General features: G+C 35.7%; 1 protein-coding gene across 13 annotated transcripts in view; it reads left to right on the top strand.

The window, feature by feature from the left end:
• LOC120430453 (serine/threonine-protein kinase mig-15) overlaps positions 1–24,739 on the top strand; it is a 128,553-nt gene that overhangs the window by 34,164 nt on the left and 69,650 nt on the right. For all 13 annotated transcript variants that reach the window (XM_039595562.2, XM_052710287.1, XM_039595561.2 and 10 more), the window contains one exon: positions 13,472–13,537. In XM_039595562.2, coding sequence (XP_039451496.1) covers positions 13,472–13,537 — 66 coding nt within the window. The remainder of the gene's footprint in view (positions 1–13,471; positions 13,538–24,739) is intronic.

Below are 24,739 nucleotides of genomic sequence, written 5' to 3'. Positions count from 1 at the left end.
TGTAAATCAAGTTTTAGTGATAAAAAGTTAAATAAAAAAATCCCCCAATTTTTTTTACCGTGTAATATTTTTTTCCAGTGTAGTCCGTATCCATACCTACAACTTTGCCGAAGACACCAAATCGATCAAAAAATTCCTTCAAAAGATACAGATTTTTGAATTTTCATACATCATTTTTGTATGGACAGCTGCCGAATTTGTATGGAAAATTATATGGACAAACTAATGATGCAAAATGGCTTCTTTGGGCATACCGAAGGCACCAAAAAAGTTTCAGCCGGATTAAAAAATACAAAAAAAATCGAATGACCGAAATCCTAGAGAACTGCTCTTATATGAATAATTGAATAATTCGGACTTATGAATAACACGCAACTGTGCATTTATTCTAGAGTCAGATCCATACAGCGTCAGTGTTTATTTGGTCGAAGTGTACTAATTCATTGGCAGATCTGATTCTAGTTGAAATGTACGACAAGACTACTGACGGACGTGACAGGACGAGGGCCCAGTTTAGAGGTTTCAACATCAACGATGTGCGGCTGGACCACCCTCCCAAAAAAAAAAAACAATAAAAAAACACATAATTGAGTTTGAATTTGATTGGTATAAGCGTTTGCAGCCATTCTGTTGTAGGAAATATACACTTTTGCAGAGAACACAAGTTTGTTTACATCTCTAAAAAAAAGTGTTCCAACTTTGTGGATTTCAGGTTAGTGTTTTTTTTCTTCAAATTTTCACATAGCACGTATAATTTTGCAACCCAAAAAATAATCGAATAAAATAATCATAACAATCATAAACTTGATAACTTACTTAATCTTTCAATTGAAAGCATTTCTCGTACATACATTGGATGATCCGTAAACTGTTACGAATATGTGGGCTGACAGTACATTGGTTGTCAAGTTGTCAAGTTTTTTTTCTATCATTTTTATTAAGTATCAGCAATACATCTTCAACCACATTCTCTTCGATAAACGTCGTTTAACTTTGCCATTCCGCTCGAGTAACCGCCGAAAATAAATTCGCGCGAGGAAGCCCCCCTACCCGAGTCTTGAGCGGTGTGACATAATAAGTGACATAAATGATTCATCACACACAATGGGTCCAGCACGATAACCCAAACCGTTTTACACTCTGTTTTTTTTTTATTCCGCTCAAAATCCACACAACCAAGGCAGACGGCCCGGCAGATCCTCGGCCTATTCCTATTAGGCAATCGCGCGCTCTCCTCAACACCAACTTCAACTGCTGTCTGCTCAATATGGTCTACTGACCGAGAGGTGGCCGGCCAATTTGGCTTGGGTTTTTGGTGAGTGAGCTCGCGCGCCGAAAAAGAAAAACCAGATCTCGCCGAGCGCGCTCATCTGAGGTTCGCGTGGCCAGTTATAATCCAAACAGCGTTATTTTGATTTATGACCGCGTTCCTTATTTTTTTCCTCTGGTTCTATTTTTTTTTTTTTGTTGCTGTTTCGTTCGCGCTGAGGTTACTTTAAGAAACGGTGTTTGTAAACAACACACTTGAGCAGGAAGATCCGCGAGCAAACGAGTTACCTCACAACGATTTCAGCTGATGGGGAGATCTCCGCCGGACCACAACGGAACACGAATCGTTCACTAATTGAAGCTGATTGATTACCTTTCCCTTCGATGCTCAAGCATTTGGGAAGACTTTGGTGATTTATTGGATCATTCCCTGGGACGATTTTGGTCGTAAAATCTGCACCAGATCTAAAGTAGTGGTCCCCATTTGGCGACTTCCAGATGTTTGTTGTGAGCAGCTGGGATGGTCTTTGTTTTACTGCTCAAGTTGGATGCAAAGTTTTCGATCGTAAAGCGTTGCAAGTCGTTCGAAACAACTTTCACTGGGTGGTGGTCGATACTTCGTTTCTCTTTACGAATCTAGGAGCATATTTTCCTACTCAAACCACACTAGATTCGCCTCCCTAAAAATAGCTAATAAAATATCTGGGAAACAAATCCTCTGTTCATCCTTTGTGCTAACAAGCAATCTGTCTGTGTCCGAGCTGGACCACATAATATGATGGGAGCATAGTGGACAGTAGCCTGTCCCGTTTTGAGGTCATGTCGAGGAATTTCAGGTGCTCACTTCTTAAATGGTAGATTATGATGTTAGGAACAATGTTTTCTTAGACAAGAAAAAATAATAAAATACTTTCTCGCACCCCCTAGTCGATTTACTGAAAAAAGTCACTTTTTTGAACAAATTTTCTAAAATCGCTTGGAATCAATACAAAAACTGTTTCGATCAGGTGTGTATTATCTTCAAACGATAGGTTTTTGTCCATAGATTAAGATGCACTATCAATATTGGACGAAAATTTAAGTTTTTGGACTCTCCCAGGCGGATTTGTGTCGAAAAAATCGCATTTTTTCGAAACTTTTTTCAGAAATGTTCATTTAATTCAGGGTAGCCTATTTTTCCCAGTGAAACCAATACGTGCAGCTTGTAGGAAATTTCATGGCGAACATTTTTCTCTCTGAGAAAATGCAATTTCGACACTCCAGAGCCAAGATATTTGAGTTTTAGTGAGGAAAAAAGTGCCAATTTTCAAAATTTCTCAGAATTCTGAAGCAAGGCCTACTAATTACACGATGTAGCAAGCACATGTCTCAAAGGTCAGGGTATGCTTTTTATAGTAATTTTGGCCGCTGAATCCGAATCTGAAATCAAATTTCGTGCAAACAGTGATGTTTTGGAGCTACACCCTTTTGGAATGTTATTTGCGTGTTTAAGAGGCAGTTTTTGTAAATATTGCTCGGTTTGTTCTAGAGTCGTATCGAGGTGCTCCGATTTGGATGAAACTTTCAGCGTTTGTTTGTCTATACATGAGATAAACTCATGCCAAAAATGAGCCCTCTAAGACAAAGGGAAGTGGGGTAAAACGGGCATTGAAGATTGAGGTCCAAAAAACATAAAAAATCTTAAAATTGCTCGTATTTAAGTAAAACTTCATCAATTTCAACTATCTTAGATGCATTTGAATGGTCTTTTGAAGCACTTCAAAATGAGCCATAGACATCCAAGATTGGTTTAACTTTTTCTCATAGCTTTTGCAAATTACTGTTAAAAATTGTTTTTTTTAAACCTCAATATATTTTTGCAACAGCCTCCAACACCCATACTCTTTTAGTTCAAGTTAGGGAATTTCATGGACTATAAGCCTACGGTAATAACTTTTTTGGCCAATCGCAGTTTTTCTCATAATTTTTCGATTTTTCTATAACAAACATTTTACAATGTTAGTTATTGTCCTGTTGTTTAGTCTCACTTTTGTCATATTCGAAATCCTCGGAAAATTCAAACTCCAAACTGGCATGAGTTCATCTCATGTATAGACAAACAAACGCTGAAAGTTTCATCCAAATCGGAGCACCTTGATACGACAACAAACCGAGCAATATTTACAAAAACTACCTCTTAAACACGCAAATAACATTCCAAAAGGGTGTAGCTCCAAAACATCACTGTTTGCACGAAATTTGATTTCAGATTCGGATTCAGCGGCCAAAATTACTATAAAAAGCATACCCTGACCTTTGAGACATATGCTTGCTACATCGTGTAATTAGTAGGCCTTGCTTCAGAATTCTGAGAAATTTTGAAAATTGGCACTTTTTTCCTCACTAAAACTCAAATATCTCGGCTCTGGAGTGTCGAAATTGCATTTTCTCAGAGAGAAAAATGTTCGCCATGAAATTTCCTACAAGCTGCACGTATTGGTTTTACTGGGAAAAATAGGCTACCCTAAATTAAATGAACATTTCTGAAAAAAGTTTCGAAAAAATGCGATTTTTTCGACACAAATCCGCCTGGGAGAGTCCAAAAACTTAAATTTTCGTCCAATATTGATAGTGCATCTTAATCTATGGACAAAAACCTATCGTTTGAAGATAATACACACCTGATCGAAACAGTTTTTGTATTGATTCCAAGCGATTTTAGAAAATTTGTTCAAAAAAGTGACTTTTTTCAGTAAATCGACTAGGGGGTGCGAGAAAGTATTTTATTATTTTTTCTTGTCTAAGAAAACATTGTTCCTAACATCATAATCTACCATTTAAGAAGTGAGCACCTGAAATTCCTCGACATGACCTCAAAATGGGACAGGCTAGTGGACAGGTGCAAACCACAGGGAATCCATTTGTACCTTTCGTGTATCCATCCTGTGGGATAGTGGCCAATGGTCAGTGAAGGAAATTAGGGTCCGGGTTTATTAGGTACGTGCCTCATTTCCATGAAGAATCCTTCTATAAGACACCTTCTGACGTAGTGGGGATTATTTTGGGGTTAGGATGTTATTACATGAGCAATTCTCTACGAAATCGGTCTTTTTTCTTCAATTTTAATTTTTGTATTTTTTAATCCGGCTGAAACTTTTTTGGTGCCTTCGGTATGCCCAAAGAAGCCATTTTGCATCATTAGTTTGTCCATATAATTTTCCATACAAATTCGGCAGCTGTCCATACAAAAATGATGTATGAAAATTCAAAAATCTGTATCTTTTGAAGGAATTTTTTGATCGATTTGGTGTCTTCGGCAAAGTTGTAGGTATGGATACGGACTACACTGGAAAAAATAATACACGGTAAAAAAAAAAATTGGTGATTTTTTTATTTAACTTTTTATCACTAAAACTTGATTTACAAAAAAACACTATTTTTAATTTTTTTTATTTTTTGATATGTTTTAGAAGACATAAAATGCCAACTTTTCAGAAATTTCCAGGTTGTGCAAAAAATCACTGACCGAGTTATGAATTTTTTAATCAATACTGATTTTTTCAAAAAATCGAAATTTTGGTCGTAAAAATTTTTCAACTTCATTTTTCGATGTAAAATCAAATTTGCAATCAAAAAGTACTTTACTAAAATTTTGATAAAGTGCACCGTTTTCAAGTTATAGCCATATTTAAGTGACTTTTTTGAAAATAGTCGCAGTTTTTCATTTTTTTAAATTAGTGCACATGTTTGCCCAGTTTAGAAAAAAATATTTTTGAAAAGCTGAGAAAATTCTCTATATTTTGCTTATTCGGACTATGTTGATACGACCTTTAGTTGCTGAGATATTGCAATGCAAAGGTTTAAAAACAGGAAAATTGATGTTTTCTAAGTTTCACCCAAACAACCCACCATTTTCTATCGTCAATATCTCAGCAACTAATGGTCCGATTTTCAATGTTAATATATGAAACAATTGTGAAAAATATTTTTTTCGAAGAGATCGGAAAATTTCACAAATGTTTCATATATTAACATTGAAAATCGGACCATTAGTTGCTGAGATATTGACGATAGAAAATGGTGGGTTGTTTGGGTGAAACTTAGAAAACATCAATTTTCCTGTTTTTAAACCTTTGCATTGCAATATCTCAGCAACTAAAGGTCGTATCAACAAAGTCCAAATAAGCAAAATATAGAGAATTTTCTCAGCTTTTCAAAAATATTTTTTTCAAAACTGGGCAAACATGTGCACTAATTTAAAAAAAAGAAAAACTGCGACTATTTTCAAAAAAGTCACTTAAATATGGCTATAACTTGAAAACGGTGCACTTTACCAAAATTTCAGTAAAGTACTTTTTGATTGCAAATTTGATTTTACATCGAAAAATGAAGTTGAAAAATTTTTACGACCAAAATTTCGATTTTTTGAAAAAATCAGTATTGATTAAAAAATTCATAACTCGGTCAGTGATTTTTTGCACAACCTGGAAATTTCTGAAAAGTTGGCATTTTATGCCTTCTAAAACATATCAAAAAATAAAAAAAATTAAAAATAGTGTTTTTTGTAAATCAAGTTTTAGTGATAAAAAGTTAAATAAAAAAATCACCAAATTTTTTTTACCGTGTATTATTTTTTTCCAGTGTAGTCCGTATCCATACCTACAACATTGCCGAAGACACCAAATCGATCAAAAAATTCCTTCAAAAGATACAGATTTTTGAATTTTCATACATCATTTTTGTATGGACAGCTGCCGAATTTGTATGGAAAATTATATGGACAAACTAATGATGCAAAATGGCTTCTTTGGGCATACCGAAGGCACCAAAAAAGTTTCAGTCGGATTAAAAAATACAAAAAAAATCGAATGACCGAAATCCTAGAGAACTGCTCACATGCCTAAATTAAAGGAGAATGTTGAGAAGAAGAATGAGCTTGGGAATGATTTTCTCCGTGACTATTAATGTCTATTTATTAATGAAAAGCTTAAATGAGCTGATTTTTTTTTTCTAAACATGTCTAACAACGTGTGAATTTCATCCTTTTTTTACAAATTTATGTTCTTTATAAAAGAATGCAGAATGTCAATTGAGAAGACAAACATTATTTTGTCGATTGGTTTTGTCCGCAATACCTAAATCAAGATAATATTAAATTTTAGGGCTTGTTGATTATGAATGATTCGTTTTTCGTAAACACGGAAAGGAGATTTTTCGTGGGTTACAAAAAAAAATAGTTGAAAGTCCTTAAAAATGTTTTTAAATCTCAGGTCAAAAAATCGTGTAGTTGACAGTGCGATCAGTTCATAAAACCAACAAAAAAAATGGTAAAAGGTAAGGTGACTTTTTTAATTTTCAGGTCGGAAATATACTATCAGGTTAAAAGCTTTTTGACCTGTTTACCTGTTTTTTTTTATTAGCCCAGATAGATGTTCTATGTTTGTTTTTACCCAGTGTTATTGGCTTGTTTTTCGTGTCTCTTGGTAGCGCTTTTGGTATGTCCAGCTACTTTTTCGTTTATTCCAACTAGCTTTTTGAAGTATTTTTCGAAAATTTCCTTGCATCCGTAAATCTTGCTTGTTCAGCTAGTTTTTCGACTGTTTCAACAGTTTGTTTAATTTTTTAATTAAATTTGTCAATAAAATTGTCCACCATGATTTCAGATGAATATGGGGTCAATCTGCCGAGATATTAAATTATCATATGTTGCCGACGTGACAAAAAAAATCAAACATACAAAACTGATGTTTTGTTTAAAAAAAAACAAAAATACAAAACTAGGGGAACGGCATCTAATTCCAGCGTGCCTCTAATGTTGGCAGGTCAGAACTTTGACATTCAATTAAAGCTAATTAAAAGCGTTTTCAACTGAAATCGAGTGATAAATAACTCAATGAGAAGTGAGCAAGCAAGTTTCTATCAATTTTTTTGCAAAATTAATTGTTTAAATAGTGAAAATCAGTAAATTGGATGGAGTTAGGAGCGAGTGCTTAACCTGCCAAACATACGAGAATTTCCCCTACTATCTCGAATATAAAAATTACAAAAAAACAAACATGTAACAATTTAAAATAAACTTAAAAATACTAAACAAATAAAAAAAAATCTGAGTTGATTAGACTTTTTTTGTATTTAAGGCCGTTGCAAATATTGTAGGGGAAGGTGGGGCAAGAGGAACAATCGCTCGTACGGCCGTAATTTTTACAATTTTGATTATTTCCAGTATGAGGAATTGTTGCTAGCAATGCAATTAGCTGATTATAATACAACATAACCGCCAAAACGACGTAAACGCCACGGGGCATAAGATTTAATGAAGTTTTTTCAAAGCCTTTGTTTTCTTATAATATTTGGAAAGTACAAAATAAGGCTTGGGGTTCGTTTTAAGGTTCATTTCTGGAGTTTTTTTTTTTTGAAACGTCCTATAAACCAAATTTTCAATTTTTGCTTTTTGGGTGTTTTTAGAACCGCCTTGATTCAGGGGTATTCAAAAACACCCAAAAAGCAAAAAATAAAAATTTGGTTTATAGGACGTTTTCAAAAAAAAAAACTCCAAATTTAATCAAAATGCTATTTTTCCTAGATCAGTAGTGTTCCAACCAATGACTTGTACCTATTATAAAGTGTGATTTAATTTTTGGTTATTTTTGTTGATTTTTTTTGAAAAATCTTGTTCAGGTGGGACAAATGTACCACATGGAATTTTAGTGTGGAAAAAATTTCGAATTGCTGGAACAACATATTTTTTTGCAAAATAAATACATAAAAGTAATAAAAAGTGATAAACAATCGTTAAAAAAAATTGTCCATAATCTGATGAATCTAAGTGATAACAGTTCGATTGTTAGCAAATTAACATATTGTTTCATGCATTGTTCCTCTTGCCCCAACGGGTTGTCCGTCTTGCCCCACTAGTTGAGTAGAACGTACGGAAAATCAAAAAAATTAAAATCAATTTTTTACATTAAAAACTAACTTAATCCACCTATGTGGTTGGAGCCTTCCTCACAATAATGGCTGTACACAAGTTTCATCTATTTTTTATATCCGGCTTCCAAAAAGTACATCAATATCACTTAAGTAACCATATCTCAAGACAGGGTTGCCAGATCTTCAATGTTTTGGACTCATTGGAAAGGTCTTTTGATAACCTAACCAACGATGGGTCGGATGATGGATCCGGATATAGTTTACATACATTTAAGTGAGATCCGGCTTCAAAAAAGTATATCAATATCACTTAAGTGACCATATCTCGAGACAGGGTTGCCAGATCTTCAATGTTTTAGACTCATTGGAAAGGTCTTTTGATAACCTAACCAACGATGGGTCGGATGATGGATCCGGACATAGTTTACATACATTTAAGTGAGATCCGGCTTCAAAAAAGTACATCAATATCACTTAAGTGGCCATATCTCGAGACAGGGTTGCCAGATCTTCAATGTTTTAGACTCGTTGGAAAGGTCTTTTGATAACCTAACCAACAATGGGTCGGATGGTGGATCCGGACATAGTACACATACATTTAAGTGAGATCCGGCTTCAAAAAAGTACATCAATATCACTTAAGTGGCCATATCTCGAGACAGGGTTGCCAGATCTTCAATGTTTTGGACTCGTTGAAAGGGTCTTTTGATAACCTAACCAACGTTGGATCGGATGATGGATCCGGACATAGTTTACATACATTTAAGTGAGATCCGGCTTCAAAAAAGTACATCAATATCACTTAAGTGGCCATATCTCGAGACAGGGTTGCCAGATCTTCAATGTTTTGGACTCGTTGGAAAGGTCTTTTGATAACCTAACCAACGATGGGTCGGATGATGGACCCGGACATAGTTTACATACAGTTAAGTGAGATCCAAATATATGTGAAAACACATTTTTATACATAACTTTTGAACTACTTATCGAAACTTCAATCTGTATAAAACTCGATCTATGGGACCCTAAACCAAGTCGAATGCAACAAGTTCGGATCAAATCGGTTCAGCCAGTGCCGAGAAACATGAGCTAGTTTGTTGGTCACATACATACATACACACACACATACACACACACATACACACACACATACACACAGACATTTGTTCAGTTTTCGATTCTGAGTCGATATGTATACATGAAGGTGGGTCTACGACGTTTTTATACGAAGTTCATTTTTAGAGCAGGATTATAGCCTTACCTCAGTGAGGAAGGCAAAACAGGATTTAAAAATAACTTGTTCTATCAAAGTCTTAGTCAAGACCTGGAATAAAATGATTATGAAAAAATCCGACAGATTTTTTAACGGTTTTAACGGGTTATAACGAGCATTTCCTTAGCTTGTTACACTTGCCCCACTGCCCCCTATGAAGTTTATGTCCCTCGATTTTGGTCGGGATCGAGGAGGAGGGCAAAAAAAAATGAAATAACAAGCTATGGTCTCAATGAAAAAAGTGTTTTAAAGGGCATTTTACACCTGCCCAGTTGTTTTGCCATCATTAGTTTTCAAAATATCCAATTATTGGAGAGATTTTTTTTTCGCTGAAGAAAAAACTTTTTGAGGTGCTGTTCATTGGAATTCCACAAAAATGAAAATATTTTTGATCGAAAATGCATTTCTAATTGTTTTCAGATGGTTAGACTTCTATTTGCTTTAAAATTTTGTAATTTTTGAAAAACATATTTTTTGCTACCTGATTTTTCGAACCGATTTTGAAGGGGGAAAGGGGCGACATAAACTTCGAAAAATGTGTGCAACGGCCTAAGTAGGGGACCATCCATAAACCACGTGGACATCTTAGGGGGGGGGGGGGGGGGTGGTTCAGCGATAGTACACTCTACATACAAAACAGATATGGGTCATTCCAGGTCAACTGAGTACACTTTTGGACTCGACCTTCACCGATTTGGACCAAACTTGGAGGGAACGTTTATCTATCGATAGTTAACAGAAATCCCAAGTTTGGTGCTGATTGGACCATCCCTCTATTTTTGGCGATTTTCTAAAAAAAAAATTTCTTTTAATCATAACTTTGCAACTATTTGAGCAAAAGATTTTCTACAGGTTGCATTTTATAGAAAATTGTCCAAGGAATTCGATAAAAATAAAATTTTAACCCTTAAATGCCACTTATATTATATTTTATCGTTTTAAGTATAAAAATTCAGTTTTGACCAATTGCTTATATTTTCATTTGTTTTATTTTATCACCATCGTGTTCCCCGGACAATTTTACATAATAATCAATGTAGACTTCAAACTAAAATGAACTATTGACGAGATACAGCGATTTTACTGAAAAAAGTTTGATTTTGCGCAGCACTCAGAAGTTCATGGTGTACTTTTCAACAAAAAGGAATGAATCTCGCATAATTCGGGTTTTATCTGTGAGAAACTTATTTCGGATTTGAATTCATAGGACAGAGTGCAGTGCAAAATCAAACTTTTTTCAGTAAAATCGCTATATCTCGCCAATAGTTCATTTTAATTTGAAATCTACATTGATTATTATGTAAAATTGTCCGAGGAACACGATGACGATAAAATAAAAAAAAAATAAAAATATAATCAATTGGTCAAAACTGAATTTTTATACTAAAAACGTTAAAATATAATATTAGTGGGCATTTAAGGGTTAAAATTTTATTTTTATCGAATTCCTTGGACAATTTTCTATAAAATGCAACCTGTAGAAAGTCTTTTGCTCAAATAGTTGCAAAGTTATGATTAAAAGAAAAAAAAGTTTTTTAGAAAATCGCCAAAAAAGAGGGCGGTGCCAAAAATAGAAGGATGGTCCAATCAGCACCAAACTTGGGATTTCTGTTAACTATCGATAGATAAACGTTCCCTTCAAGTTTGGTCCAAATCGGTGAAGGTCGAGTCCAAAAGTGTACTCAGTTGACCTGGAATGACCCATATGTTTTGTATGGAAATTGTCCACGAGGGGGGGGATGATTTGAGATTTCAAAAAGTTTCCACGTAGTTTATGGATGATCCCTACGTATTTTTAGTATTAAAAAAATTTAAAACAGTAAAAATACCTACTTAAATACAAAAAATACTTCGAAAAAAACTGAGTAAGAATAGATTCAATCACACTGAACAATGTTAAAGAATGTTACAGAATTCATAACCATGTTCCCTACAACTTTTTCTTATGGGAAATATTCAAATCATTGAAAAATGAAACGTGACACTCAAACTTAAGTCTCACAAAAATAACACTTTCCGACACCTGATGCCATATTTCCCACATCACATTGTGAGTGGGATAAATCTCCCATTCCGGGCGCACGTCATTAAAATTCGATTAGACCAGTGGCTTAAATCAATCGACTGAGTTCCTTCGGTGTGAAATTCAAGATCAGCGCCCCAAAACGGCCAGAAACGCGGCAGCCCGAGACATGTGTCCACTTTTTATTGGTCCGTCCCAAACTCAGAACCCCCCCTCCATAAATCCGGTGGCGACAGAAACAAAGCTGGCAAATAAAATTGGAAATCTTATGTAAATTAAATCATTTCATTAGACACTGCCATTCGCATGGGGCGAGGGGGCTTGCCAAAACCGAGCACCACCACAATCGAGATGGCAGGATAGATAGAGGTTTGTCAACGGGGGCAAATTCAGCTGTCTCTCCAGCGAGCGCGCGCCACCTGGTGGACTGTCATATTATTATGATAATTGGCGCTTTTGAGGCTTGAACGAGTGGCGCAGTTTAGGGGGTTGCCCAATTGTTCGGAGACTGACGTGTTCGTGAAAGGCTCGAAAGTAGTTCAATAGCCTGTGTTTGAAATCGAGCGCGCGCGCGCCGAAATGTCAATTGGACCTCTTGAATGAGCCTCGAAAGTCTTCCAAGTACCATCGCGACTCATCATCTTCGTATAATAGAACTTGAGAGACCATCAGCCACCTCACCAGTCAACGTTGCACCCGCGAGAGTCATCGGCATGCAAAGCCGCGCGGTGGACATTGATTGAGTCATTGAGAGTTATTAAAGTTGCGTTTCGGCGGGGCCACGCGAGTTGCCGATTTCGTCAATCAATCAACTGCCGCGCCAACCGTATGGAAATCCGTTTTGAAATGCGCATCCAATCGGATCAATCGCCGCCGCTTAAGTCCGCACACGGCCCGTTTTAATGGCCAACGCTGGTCCGCGACTTGGACACTGTGGTTGTTTGAAGTGCAAGGTCAACCTGCCGCACAGTCCGTCAGTCAGTGAGGTCTGCAATTAGAAACGGTTTTGAACCGGCCGAATTACTTACTGGTGCGGCCTAGCTGTCGTCCACTAGATGTCGATTAATGATTGGATTTAGCGGTTTAGATCATAATTCAAGTTCAACAGCGGGGATGTTGGCGAGATCTTGAGGCGTAAGTAACGCCGCATGATGAAGGATAGATCTTTGTGCAGAACTGACCTGCACAGCCGAAAAAGCTGGACCGCTTACTTCGAATTATCCGATTTAAAAATAAAGGCTTTCCTATAATGCATGAAAAAGTACACTAGAAATACAACATAAAAGTTGAGTATCATCTCCACTTAGCTTGGAGAGAGGATTTTTTACGTGTTCAAGTTCTTCAGCGCCTTGTTATGGCGGGTGGTGGAAATTTACGCAATCAATATCTGCTGATTCAGAATACCAGTTGCAAAATACCCAATACTGTGTATAAATAAGTGCAACTCTCACCTCTTGGCATTTGCTTGCAATCGTTGATCGAAGTGCTCACTCTACTTCACCCCTCTCCAAAACGTATTGACTGTTTTGAATTTCGTAACCGAACTCTCTACGGGTGGAGGGCGAACGGCACAATTGATTGATTCCAGACATTGATCGGGATCTAGGTCATCCACTCGGTTTCTCATGACATCTATGTAAATTGATCAACGCACGGGGCCACCGATTAAAGCGGTAACCTTGCCACAAGTTTTCTCTAAGTGGGCGGGCACGACCTCAAATATTATCTAATTTCAAAACTGTAGTGAATTTTGTCAAGTATAGGGTTTAAGTCGGTTCCCAGAAAAGGCAACAAATTGAGTGTGACGTCAATCGGTTTCTTCCGTCGTTATCTACATTTACCGGTTGGTGACACCAGTTAACCTATTTTCGGGTTTTTTTTCTGTATCAACCTCAAGATGAGGAAATTTGGTTTTAACTTTCATCATATCCGAATAAAAAAAAGACCATATCCAGAGTAAGATTCTAATCAATTATTTCTCTTTTTTTACTTTGCAGGACCCCGCCGGGATCTTCGAGCTAATCGAAGTGGTCGGAAATGGAACCTACGGACAGGTTTATAAGGTAAGAGTCAGCTTTTAAGTAGGGTTTATTCAAAGTTGCAAATGCCAGCGTGAATTTTAAAATTTGATGAATATTTCTTATCATAAAATTTCTCATATGTTTTATTTTTCGTAATTGTTTTCTCAATATATGAGGATTCGTAAAACAGAAGTCCCTAATATCACGTGGAATTTTATTTTGTCCGTATGGGAAGATACAGCAGTTTTGAAAATAAAAATGTCGAAAAAATAGGTAAGCCCATACATTCAATTGAAATGCTGTCAAACACAAACTTTTGGGAAATTGGACGAGCTTTCCGGTAAAAATATTTACGAGACTGAAAAATCAATTCTGCCACATACAGGGTTGTTACGGACGGCGCGGATCGCGCGGATGGCGCGGTTCTGGCGCGGATTTGCTGGCTAATTTTGCTCAGGCGCGGATTTCGCGCGGATGGCAGTTTTGAAAATGTTTGTTTGTATTTTCTTAGTACGGAACGTCGAAAAATGAAGATAAAGATTATGTAGCAATTATTTTTTATATGTTTCTTGTCATTTCTTAACATCTCCGGCTCTGAATATTTAATTTCTTTTGAGTTTTGAGTAATGATTTTTAACCTTTTTTATTTTTAATTTTTTACTGGATTTATTCAATTTTTAATTTTGTAAATCAAATATTATAAACTTTTCCCGAAGATATAGACATTAGAATGTGAAACAAAAACTATTATTTAGGCTTGTTCTGGTGGGCGCCAAATATGAGCTTGATTGGACGTAACAGAAGCTGGCCTCCACTTTCGAATTTTGGAATGGAATTTAATCGGTAGAAATATATTTTTTCTAAATTTAAACATTCTTGGCGAAAATAAAAAGATCAGAACATTCCAAATTCAAAGCTTCAGAAATTCAAAAATTCGAAAAAAAATGTTTTAATAGTTTTTATAATAACAAAAAATCAAAATACATATTATTTTTTTACAAAATTTCTAAAATCGTAATTTAAAAAATCTGAAATTTCGAAATTCAAAATTTTAGCAATCTGAAATTCAAAATACCAAAAATTTGGGTAATCGAAAATTTGAAAATTTAAGAAAATCAAAATTAAAAGTAAAAATTTAAAAACTAAAAAATATCAAATTCAAAACAATATACATAAAAAGTTCTCAAATCTAAAAGTAGTAGTATCCTTAAGCTTATAAATTCTTAAATTCTTAATTCTTAAATTCTTAAATTCTTAAATTCTTAAATTCTTAAATTCTTAAATTCTTAAATTCTTAAATTCTTAAATTCTTAAATTCTTAAATTCTTAAATTCTTAAATTCTTAAATTCTTAAATTCTTAAATTCTTAAATTCTTAAATTCTTAAATTCTTAAATTCTTAAATTCTTAAATTCTTAAATTCTTAAATTCTTAAATTCTTAAATTCTTAAATTCTTAAATTCTTAAATTCTTAAATTCTTAAATTCTTAAATTCTTAAATTCTTAAATTCTTAAATTCTTAAATTCTTAAATTCTTAAATTCTTAAATTCTTAAATTCTTAAATTCTTAAATTCTTAAATTCTTAAATTCTTAAATTCTTAAATTCTTAAATTCTTAAATTCTTAAATTCTTAAATTCTTAAATTCTTAAATTCTTAAATTCTTAAATTCTTAAATTCTTAAATTCTTAAATTCTTAAATTCTTAAATTCTTAAATTCTTAAATTCTTAAATTCTTAAATTCTTAAATTCTTAAATTCTTAAATTCCTAAATTCCTAAATTCCTAAATTCTTAAATACTTAAATCCTTAAATTCTTAAATTCTTAAATTCTTAAATTCTTAAATTCTTAAATTCTTAAATTCTTAAATTCTTAAATTCTTAAATTCTTAAATTCTTAAATTCTTAAATTCTTAAATTCTTAAATTCTTAAATTCTTATATTCTTAAATTCTTAAATTCTTAAATTCTTAAATTCTTAAATTCTTAAATTCTTAAATTCTTAAATTCTTAAATTCTTAAATTCTTAAATTCTTAAATTCTTAAATTCTTAAATTCTTAAATTCTTAAATTCTTAAATTCTTAAATTCTTAAATTCTTAAATTCTTAAATTCTTAAATTCTTACATTCTTAAATTCTTAAATTCTTAAATTCTTAAATTCTTAAATTCTTAAATTCTTAAATTCTTAAATTCTTAAATTCTTAAATTCTTAAATTCTTAAATTCTTAAATTCTTAAATTCTTAAATTCTTAAATTCTTAAATTCTTAAATTCTTAAATTCTTAAATTCTTAAATTCTTAAATTCGTAAATTCTTAAATGTTTTTATTTTTAAATTCTTAGTTCTTAAATTCTTCTTGAATTCCACAATTTTTGAAGTCCTATTTTATGTAAGAGATTTTGAAATTCTGAGAAGACATTATTTTAAATATCAGAAATTAAATTTCTTTCGGAGTGAAATTTTAGCGAGGATTTTGGATTACAAACTGTATAAAAAATGTTAGATTTTGAATATTTAGACTTTCGAAATTTAAAATTTTATCATATTATAATTTTATATTTTGATTTAATTCTGAGGTTATATTTTTGAAGTTAATTTTTTAAGGTTTTTAAATATTGTTTTTTTTTCTATTTTGAAGATTTTTTCTTCATGACCCTTGTCTTGAACGTCTCTTGAGGATTTTTTTTAAATGGATTTATTGCTTTCATTCTTTTGGAGCCTTTAAACATAAAACGAGTTTTTTTTAATCAAATACTTTCTGAATTAGTTTTTCTTCATTAAAAAATTTAAAATTTCTTAAATGTTGGTCGCGATATTTTTTTATATGGCGTGGATTTTGCGCGGTTTCGGATTTTAGGTCGGCGTGGATTTGGCGCGGATTATTTTTCGACTCTCTCGTAACAACCCTGCATAGAAATTGACAAAAACCACCAAAAAACCATTTTTTTTTTCGACATTTTTCTTTTTTTAAAACCGCTGTATCTTCCCAACGATTGGACAATGGTCAATATGGAGACTTTTACGTAAAATTGTCTGGGGATTCCCACTATCGGTTTTCAAAAAAAAAAATGACGTTTAGTCCACTTTTCAAAAAAAAACAGTTTAAGTAAATGATTTTTGTATTTTTTTTAGGAGTGACATACCATCCTGCATTTTTCGTCTGTCTATTTCTAACATCTTAGGCTATTTCCTCAAAAAATTCGATCGATCGATCGATTCGATTCGATCACCTTAAAATTTAACTTAAAAATCTAAAAATCGCATAGAAGTAGCGTGTATTTTTGTTTCAGTGTATTTTTTTCGGAAAGCCCTCCAATTTCCTTCAAGTTTGAATTTGACCGCTTTTTGAAACGGTGCAACGGCTTTGAGATACAGTAATTTTTAAATTGCAAAATACAAAAATATTTAAATAACTTACGCCCTACATGAATTACATGTTAACTCAGTTGATGTAAACGTGAGATTCGACGTAAACGGTTCACGACGTAAAATCATGTTATTACGTATAATTTGTTGCAAATTTACATCAAATTGCATTTAAGGGTACACAGCAACGAAGGAAGTTGTTGTCTTATTTTTCCAAAATTGTCAAACTTACGGACTCAATCCTAAAACAATGTGATTTTAAGAATAGTCAAACATTGTTGTAAATTACTTTGCGGACAGTACTTTAGGGGATGAATAAAAATATATTTCGATAGTACCCGTACTTTTAAAGATACTAAAATGTCTGTAACAAAAATCTGGGTGCAAAAGCTCTGGTTGATATTTAATGTTTAATGACGTGCAAAAGTGTGACATCATAAATGATGTAACATTCGGAAATATTTTTTGTGTGTAGGTCTAGGATGACATGTCTACAATGTTCCATTAAAATAGGAGAGGGTTGGGTTCAAAAGTACCAGAAAAATTCGTGATTTGAGCTGGAATTGCTCTATATTAATATATTTTCATAGATTTTTTTGTATGAACTGCTTCCAAAACAGAAGATTTGTATGGGCAGGGCTTGCAGAGATGCACATTGGACTTTTCAGTCATATAGCAGGACAGCAGCTTTAAGTACTGATTTCAAGCAGGATCTCAGGAGAACCTTCCGCTACGTTAAAATCCGCTGCAGACTTTCTTCCCGCAGATATCTGGTTCCCGAACGCCTAATCCGCCCTCGAAGAAATTGAACGCGTCTCAGTGAACCACGTCCAGACTTTGCACAAGAGTTCTCAGAGACACAGTCTCGGCGCCGCTCAAGTCAGCGTCGGGCTGAAGGTACTTATTGCTTGGTGGATTTATTTTTCTTCATTCTTTTTGGATGGCACGTTCCGGCGAACCACTTCATACCGCGCCCCGGATTCATTCATATCAAGCGAAGAAGTTCAACTCCATCCATAATGCTACTTTAATTGCAATTTGTGGGGAGTCTCTTCGAAAATGAACATCGACTAGCAAGTAATCCAGCTTTCGATACGGATTACGTTTCTTTTGCTGCATTACCGACTTGGTTCTAAGAATTCCCGATAACACTCTTCTAGGTCAGCTGTAAAAACTTGCGTTTGAGAGTCGTCTACTTGAAAATCCCTCCAAACTCTGCCTTGAATCACTGCTGAACTTGCGGAAACCGGACCGGTCGTCGTCGTTGCGATTTTAAGTGCCACTTGCCAAAACCGGACCGTCCGTCCGGCCACTTAAGCCATTTCGGGTGCATTTAGCACTGGCTAATAAGGTTCCACGCAGAACGTGCGCTGGTCAATGATGATGTGTGCGCGCAGGAATGCAGAGCAGGTCAACGGGCAGGTCGGTGGCCGAAACTTTCAAGGTGAAATGTGGTTGGGAAGGGTTGTTGACGACCTACCTCATTCCGTCCACCCTGCGGGTGGTACAAATTAAGGGCTATCCGATGCGAAATTTAGAGTGTGCACTCCGTGGTGAGAGGAAAGTGGCTCCCCATCATGGCAATATTGCAGCATCAGCGTTATTGTTATTATAAGCGTGAGAGAAATGTGTGTAAGTGTGTATTTTTTCCGTGTAGGCCTGTGTGATGGTGAATCCCGGACAATGAACTCCTCGTGTGCAGGCAGAAGAGCCAGAAGATGACGATAATGAGGACGTTTCTGTTTCTCCGCCACTTCTTCGTTGATTCCGACCCAACTCACACACGTTTGCGGGCGTTAGTGAGTGTGTCTGTAGTATCAGAACAACACAGACAGAAAGAACGCTGATATCACATTGTGAATGTGATGATGCAGTTCAAAACAAAGTGGTCATAGTTTGATTTCTTGGGAATTGGTCATGAAATTGCAGCGAACTAAACTAACGAATCGAAGTAAGCAACTTGGGCTGGAAAGTCATCACATATACATGACGAAATCCAGTCTGCAACCCGCTAAGATCACCATCTCCATGCGAATGTGAAAACTAAACTAATGGATCGAAGTTTGATAGCTGACCTCATCATGGCTTAAACGAATAGATATTACTCTAATTATGTTACTACAACATTGTCTGTCACGATCCTCTTGGAATATGTAGTCTTGCGCAGAAAGTGTAGCATTTCTGGAATGCTACTGGACCTGTCTCCGTATACGATCTAATCGATCTTAAAATAACTGCCGATCCCACATTTCTTCCAAAAAACGGGATCATGCCCAATCTACCCCCTTTAATCTTCCCAACTTCAACACCCCTTAAAATCCCGCAAGTGCAAATTCGCAGCGCGACACCTTAACCGGTCGTCCGAGAAGTGCTCCAAAATCCAAACTTCGTCGGCGAACAAACGGGATGATCCCGACTCACCCTCCCTCTGTGGACGAACAAGTTCTGCAGGTTTGGCTTATCGCGCGCAGGGAACACTTCCTTCTACTTGAGCTGTTGTTGTTGTTGTTGCCGCAGTAGTTGGTTATTAATTTGTAAAACTCGTTTTTCATGTTTCTCCCAAGTTGGCCAACGGAACGGACCGAGGTGGGCAGGGAACTGCAAGGTTCTTTTCTCTTTGCAGCAGCTTTCCTTCTTCGGGGTCGTCGTCGTCGTCGGTTGTTGTTCTGCTTTCTTGTTGGAGTTCGCGCACGTTTTCGGTATCTCGGAACAGATGGTGCCAGGGATTGGGCGAGATTCGGGCAGTGTCGTCAGACACTCTGAATAAAACAGATCTTCGAGTTGACCGTCGAGTCGACAACAGGATTTCAGCTTAGCTACTAAAACACGATCATAGCACACGTCACTGCAGAGACTGCAAGCGAGTTCGTACAACTTTGTGCACTGTCGGATGCAAAACACATTAACCTCCTAATTCCAATTCAGCTACCATTCCGTGTTCGTTCAAGTGCCCATCCATTATCTCCGGGGCACGAACGAATTAACAATTTTAATAAACCGCTCTACCCATATTGCTGCACTTACTTGGAAGGTGCAAGATACCGAATTGAAAGGTTGGTGTAACAAACAAATCTGGAAGAAATTATTTATAAGAAACTCAACCAACTAAACTTTGTTTCTAACCTTACAAATTCTAGATTCCTAGTGCCTGTAGTTGTAACAATAAAACCCGCTCAGAACGTCCTCTACAGCAGGCACGATGCGGCCGCGCGCAGTTCAAGAGAGCATCCCGCTTTGGAAAATATCCATATCCAGAGGCGATTTGCACGGCGATGAAATTGATTTTAAGTGCCGATATATGCATACTGTGAATACGTCGGCGACGCCCCGGGATGACTCCGGCCAACTATTGGGGCTTGTGTTGCGGTCGTAAAATGGGCAAACTACAATCTCCGGGTACACCGTAAAAAAAACTCTATTTTGATGTAGATTTACATTTCTTGAGGTAAAATTACATTTTTTCTTGCATAAAAGATGTACAAATTCCCCAATGTAATATTACCCTAATTCTTGTTACTGTGTAGCGAGATAGTGAACGAGTCCAGGCAAGATGGTGACTATCACCGTCGTACGATGACGGCCATAAATATGGTGTGACTTGCTCTTTCTGGCTGTAAAAGTACGGTGAAATGGACGCTCGCCGAGAATAGCGAGCGAATCATGCAAATGAGTTACTGTGGTTCGGAACTGCTGGACTTCGCGGGAGTAGCAAGATGGAACGGTTCTAGCTAGCTAATTTTGCATTCTTCTTGGAGGAAACTTTAATGCTGGCTTGAAAGTACTGGTATGAATTTCAAAAAGATCACGATTTACTTGGCCAAACTCGTTTCAATGTCATGCAATATCTTAACAAGAACGGATTAAAAATATGAAGAACGTATCAAGTAGGAACTCCAAAATTGAGCCATTCTCTCAGATTTCGGTCATTCGATTTTTTTTGTATTTTTTAATCCGACTGAAACTTTGTTTGTCCATATAAATTTCCATGCAAATTTGGCAGTTGTCCATACAAAAATTGCATAAAAAATTCAAAAATCTGTATCTTTTGAAGGAATTTTTTGATCGATTTGGTGTCTTCGGCAAAGTTGTAGGTATGGATAAGGACTACACTGAAAAAATGATACACGATAAAAAATGGTGATTTTTAATTTAACTTTTTGTCACTAAAACTTGATTTACAAAAAAAAAACACAATTTTTAATTTTTTTTTATATGTTTTAGGGGACATAAAATGCCAACTTTTCAGAAACTTTCAGGTTGTGCAAAAAATCTTTGACCGAGTTATGAATTTTTGAACCAATACTGATTTTTTTTTTAAATCGAAATATTGTTCGCAAAAATTTTTCAACTTCATTTTTTGATGTCAAATCAAGTACTTTAGTGAAATTTTTATAAAATGCACCGTTTTCAAGTTAAAGCAAATTTTCGGTAACTTTTTTGAAAATAGTCGCAGTTTGCCCACATTTGTAAAAAAAAATAATTTTTGAAAAGCTGAGAAAATTCTCTATATTTTGCTTTTTTGAGCTTTGTTGATACGACCTTTAATTGCTGAGATATTGCTATGCAAAGGCTTAAAAAGCAAAAAAAATGATGTTTTCCAAGTCTCACCCACACAGCAAAAAATTGTGTAAATTTATATATTACCTCTTTTATGATGTAATTTTACCTCAATTTAGACTGAAATACACCCAACTGGCAGTCGCATGATTGTGATGCATGGCGGCATGAAAGTATATCAGAATCTGCATGAAATCTGTCCTCATGCATTTTTTGCGATATAGGAGTATGACATTTTTGCCCGTTACCGACAATTATCGACATTACCGACGACTTTTTGGTTGTATTTCACAAAAAAAAACACTTAGCAGAACGAGGATTGAACCACCAACTTCTTGGTAATTGATCCGACACGCTACCACCGCGCCATGGACGCTTGATGAAAAGTGAGTGAAAGAGCACCAATATATGCTTCTCTTTGGAGTGTTGCTCGGGGACGGGCCAGCTTTATATGTGTTGGTGAGAACTGCAGATCGCTGAAATTTTTACACGCGGGCAAAAATGATCTACGGGCTTGCTGCAAAAAATGTTATCAAATATGACATTTTCTGCAGCAAATCCAATGTTGCAGATTTTTAGATATATTTTTCCTTTGGGTGTAGCGACATTACATCAGAATAGTGGTAAAATTACACATTTTCAGAGGTAAAATTACCCTTTTTTCTGACATAAAAGAAGTACCCCTTCCCAGATGTAATATTACCATGATATTTTTTTCTGTGCAAACAACCCACCATTTTCTAACGCCGATACCTAAGAAACTAATGGTCCGATTTACAATTTTAAAATATGAAACATTCGTGAAATTTTTCAATCTTTTCGAAAACATTTTTTTCAAAATTTTCAAATCAAGACTAACTTTTCTAAAGGGCGTAATATTGAATGTATAGCCCTTTTGAAATGTTAGTCTTGATTTGAAAATTTTGAAAATATTGTTTTTGAAAAGATCGGAAAATTTCACGAATGTTTCATATTTTAACATTGTAAATCCGACCATTAGTTGCCGAGATATCGACATTAGAAAATGGTGGGTTGTTTGGGTGAGACTTAAAAAACTTAAATTTTCCTGCTTTTTAAGCCTTTGCATGGCAATATCTCAGCAACTAAAGGTCGTATCAACAAAGTTCAAAAAAGCAAAATATACAGAATTTTCTCAGCTTTAAAAAAAATATTTTTTTCAAAAGTGGGCAAACATGTGCACTAGTTAAAAAAATGGAAAACTGCAAATATTTTCAAAAAAGTACCTAAAAATTGCTATAACTTGATAACGGTGCACTTTATGAAAATTTCACTAAAGTACTTTTTGATTGAAAATTTGATTTTACATCGAAAAATAAAGTTGAAAATTTTTTGTTACCAACATTTCGATTTTTTGAAAAAAAAAATCAGTTTTGATTCAAAAATTCATAACTCGGTCGGGTTTTTTTTTGCACAACCTGGAAATTTCTGAAAAGTTGGCATTTGATGTCCTCTAAAACATAAAAAAAAATATTTTTTTTTTTTTGCAAATCAAGTTTTAGTGACAAAAACTTAAATTTAAAATCATCAAATTTTTTTTATCGTGTAAGGAGCGGCCGTGGCTGACTGGTTACGGTGTTTGCTTTGTAAGCGAATGGTCCTGGGTTCGATTCCCATCTGCTCCCAACGAGAAATCATAGGACATATAAATCTTGAAACTCTGAACATGAACGAAAAATCAAAGTCGCTCGAGTCGGGGTTCGATCCCCCGTCCTTTGGATTGGTAAGCAAAAATCCTAATCACTAGGCCATCGTGACTTGGTAGGCTATGACTGGAATTAGGAATACTGTTACTGTTACTATATACGCGCTGGATCCTTGTCCATTTGACAAGGGTTCGGAAGTTCTAAATAACGTTTGAATCCCATTGATGCAAACGTTCTTCAGGGCGGGGCTTGTCGACTCAAGCTGAGAGACCTCGCGCTTGGCTAGCCAGCGTAGAAATGGGTCACCGAAGCTCGGCAGGGCTAACACCATCCAAATGCCTATGCGAGTTATTTGCATGTATAGAATGTAGACCTAAAAAAATACATGGAAACAACTCAATTGGTAAGAAGCGACCGCGTGGTCCCGTTTGGTTGGTTGCACACACACACATCAAATTTTTTTATCGTGTATCATTTTTTTCAGTGTAGTCCATATCCATAACTACAACTTTGCCGAAGACACCAAATCGATCCAAAAATTCCTTCAAAAGATACAGATTTTTGAATTTTCAAACATCATTTTTGTATGGACAGCTGCCAAATTTGTATGGAAAATTATATGGACAAACTAATGATGCAAAATGGCTTCTTTGGGCACACCGGTAGCACAAAAAAAGTTACAGCCGGATTAAAATATACAAAAATTAAAATTCAAAAAAAAACATCGATTTCGTAGAGAACTGCTCAACGGTTTCAATTTAAAAATCATCTTTTCTAACTCAAGCTGTAAGCCCCAATATCCAGCCTTACTTTCTCGACACGACCCAATGAATGTCATTTGGTCCACCCTCCCCGGATTAGTGCTGGCATTGAAGCGTTAAATGAGACATTACTGAGCTGTCCGGAGCAATGCGACTTTAAAGGTAAACATGGCCACTTTCTTCGCACCGGAGAAGTCGGTCAAGTGCAACGGTGTGACCCTTGCTAAACTATTTCCTCGAAATGCTGGAATGATTCATCGTTTATAAGGTGATCAGACGGTCTGAAAACTCTTCAACCCGATTCCCAACTTGGGGGGTGAGTCAGCACTGTCACGTGTTTGGCCCGATTCTCAGCTAATCCAATGAGTTCGAACAGCATTCCGGCTGACTGACAAGGGTCGAAATCTCCAAAAAGCCTTCCCGCGGCGGTCGGATTATCGCTCCGGATAATTAGTGGTCCCCCGTCGTCAATTGAGTCGTCTACGCCACGGGTTAAGAATCGGATAATTCCAACGTTGGACACAATCCGTCACGCTGATCCCTTTGCCGAAGACGACGAATAACTGTCAACTTAGCGACCTTTTCCGGGTCAAACGAAAGTTTGGCCTGGCTGGCAACCCGGTTGACGACTCAATAAACGTCAAACCCGCGCGGTGGTGCCAGTTTCACCGAAGCCATCGAGTTGACTTATTTGACACAATCAATTTTGACGAGCAGGGTAATTCCAGTGACGAACTACTATGCTCCAAATGGCTCATAATTTATGCAGTTGAGAGACCTAAATCAACTCACACACAGTGTGCATGCACACCGTATGTGGGCACAATTCTGGAACGGCTTTGTCACCCACACAAAAGGCCGGCGCTATTTTTAACCCTCGTTGCAGTGTTTGTGTCGTCG

This window comes from Culex pipiens, chromosome 3 (assembly GCF_016801865.2).
Source record: "Culex pipiens pallens isolate TS chromosome 3, TS_CPP_V2, whole genome shotgun sequence".
NCBI lineage: Eukaryota > Metazoa > Arthropoda > Insecta > Diptera > Culicidae > Culex > Culex pipiens.
This window is presented reverse-complemented; position numbering and strand designations above follow the sequence as displayed.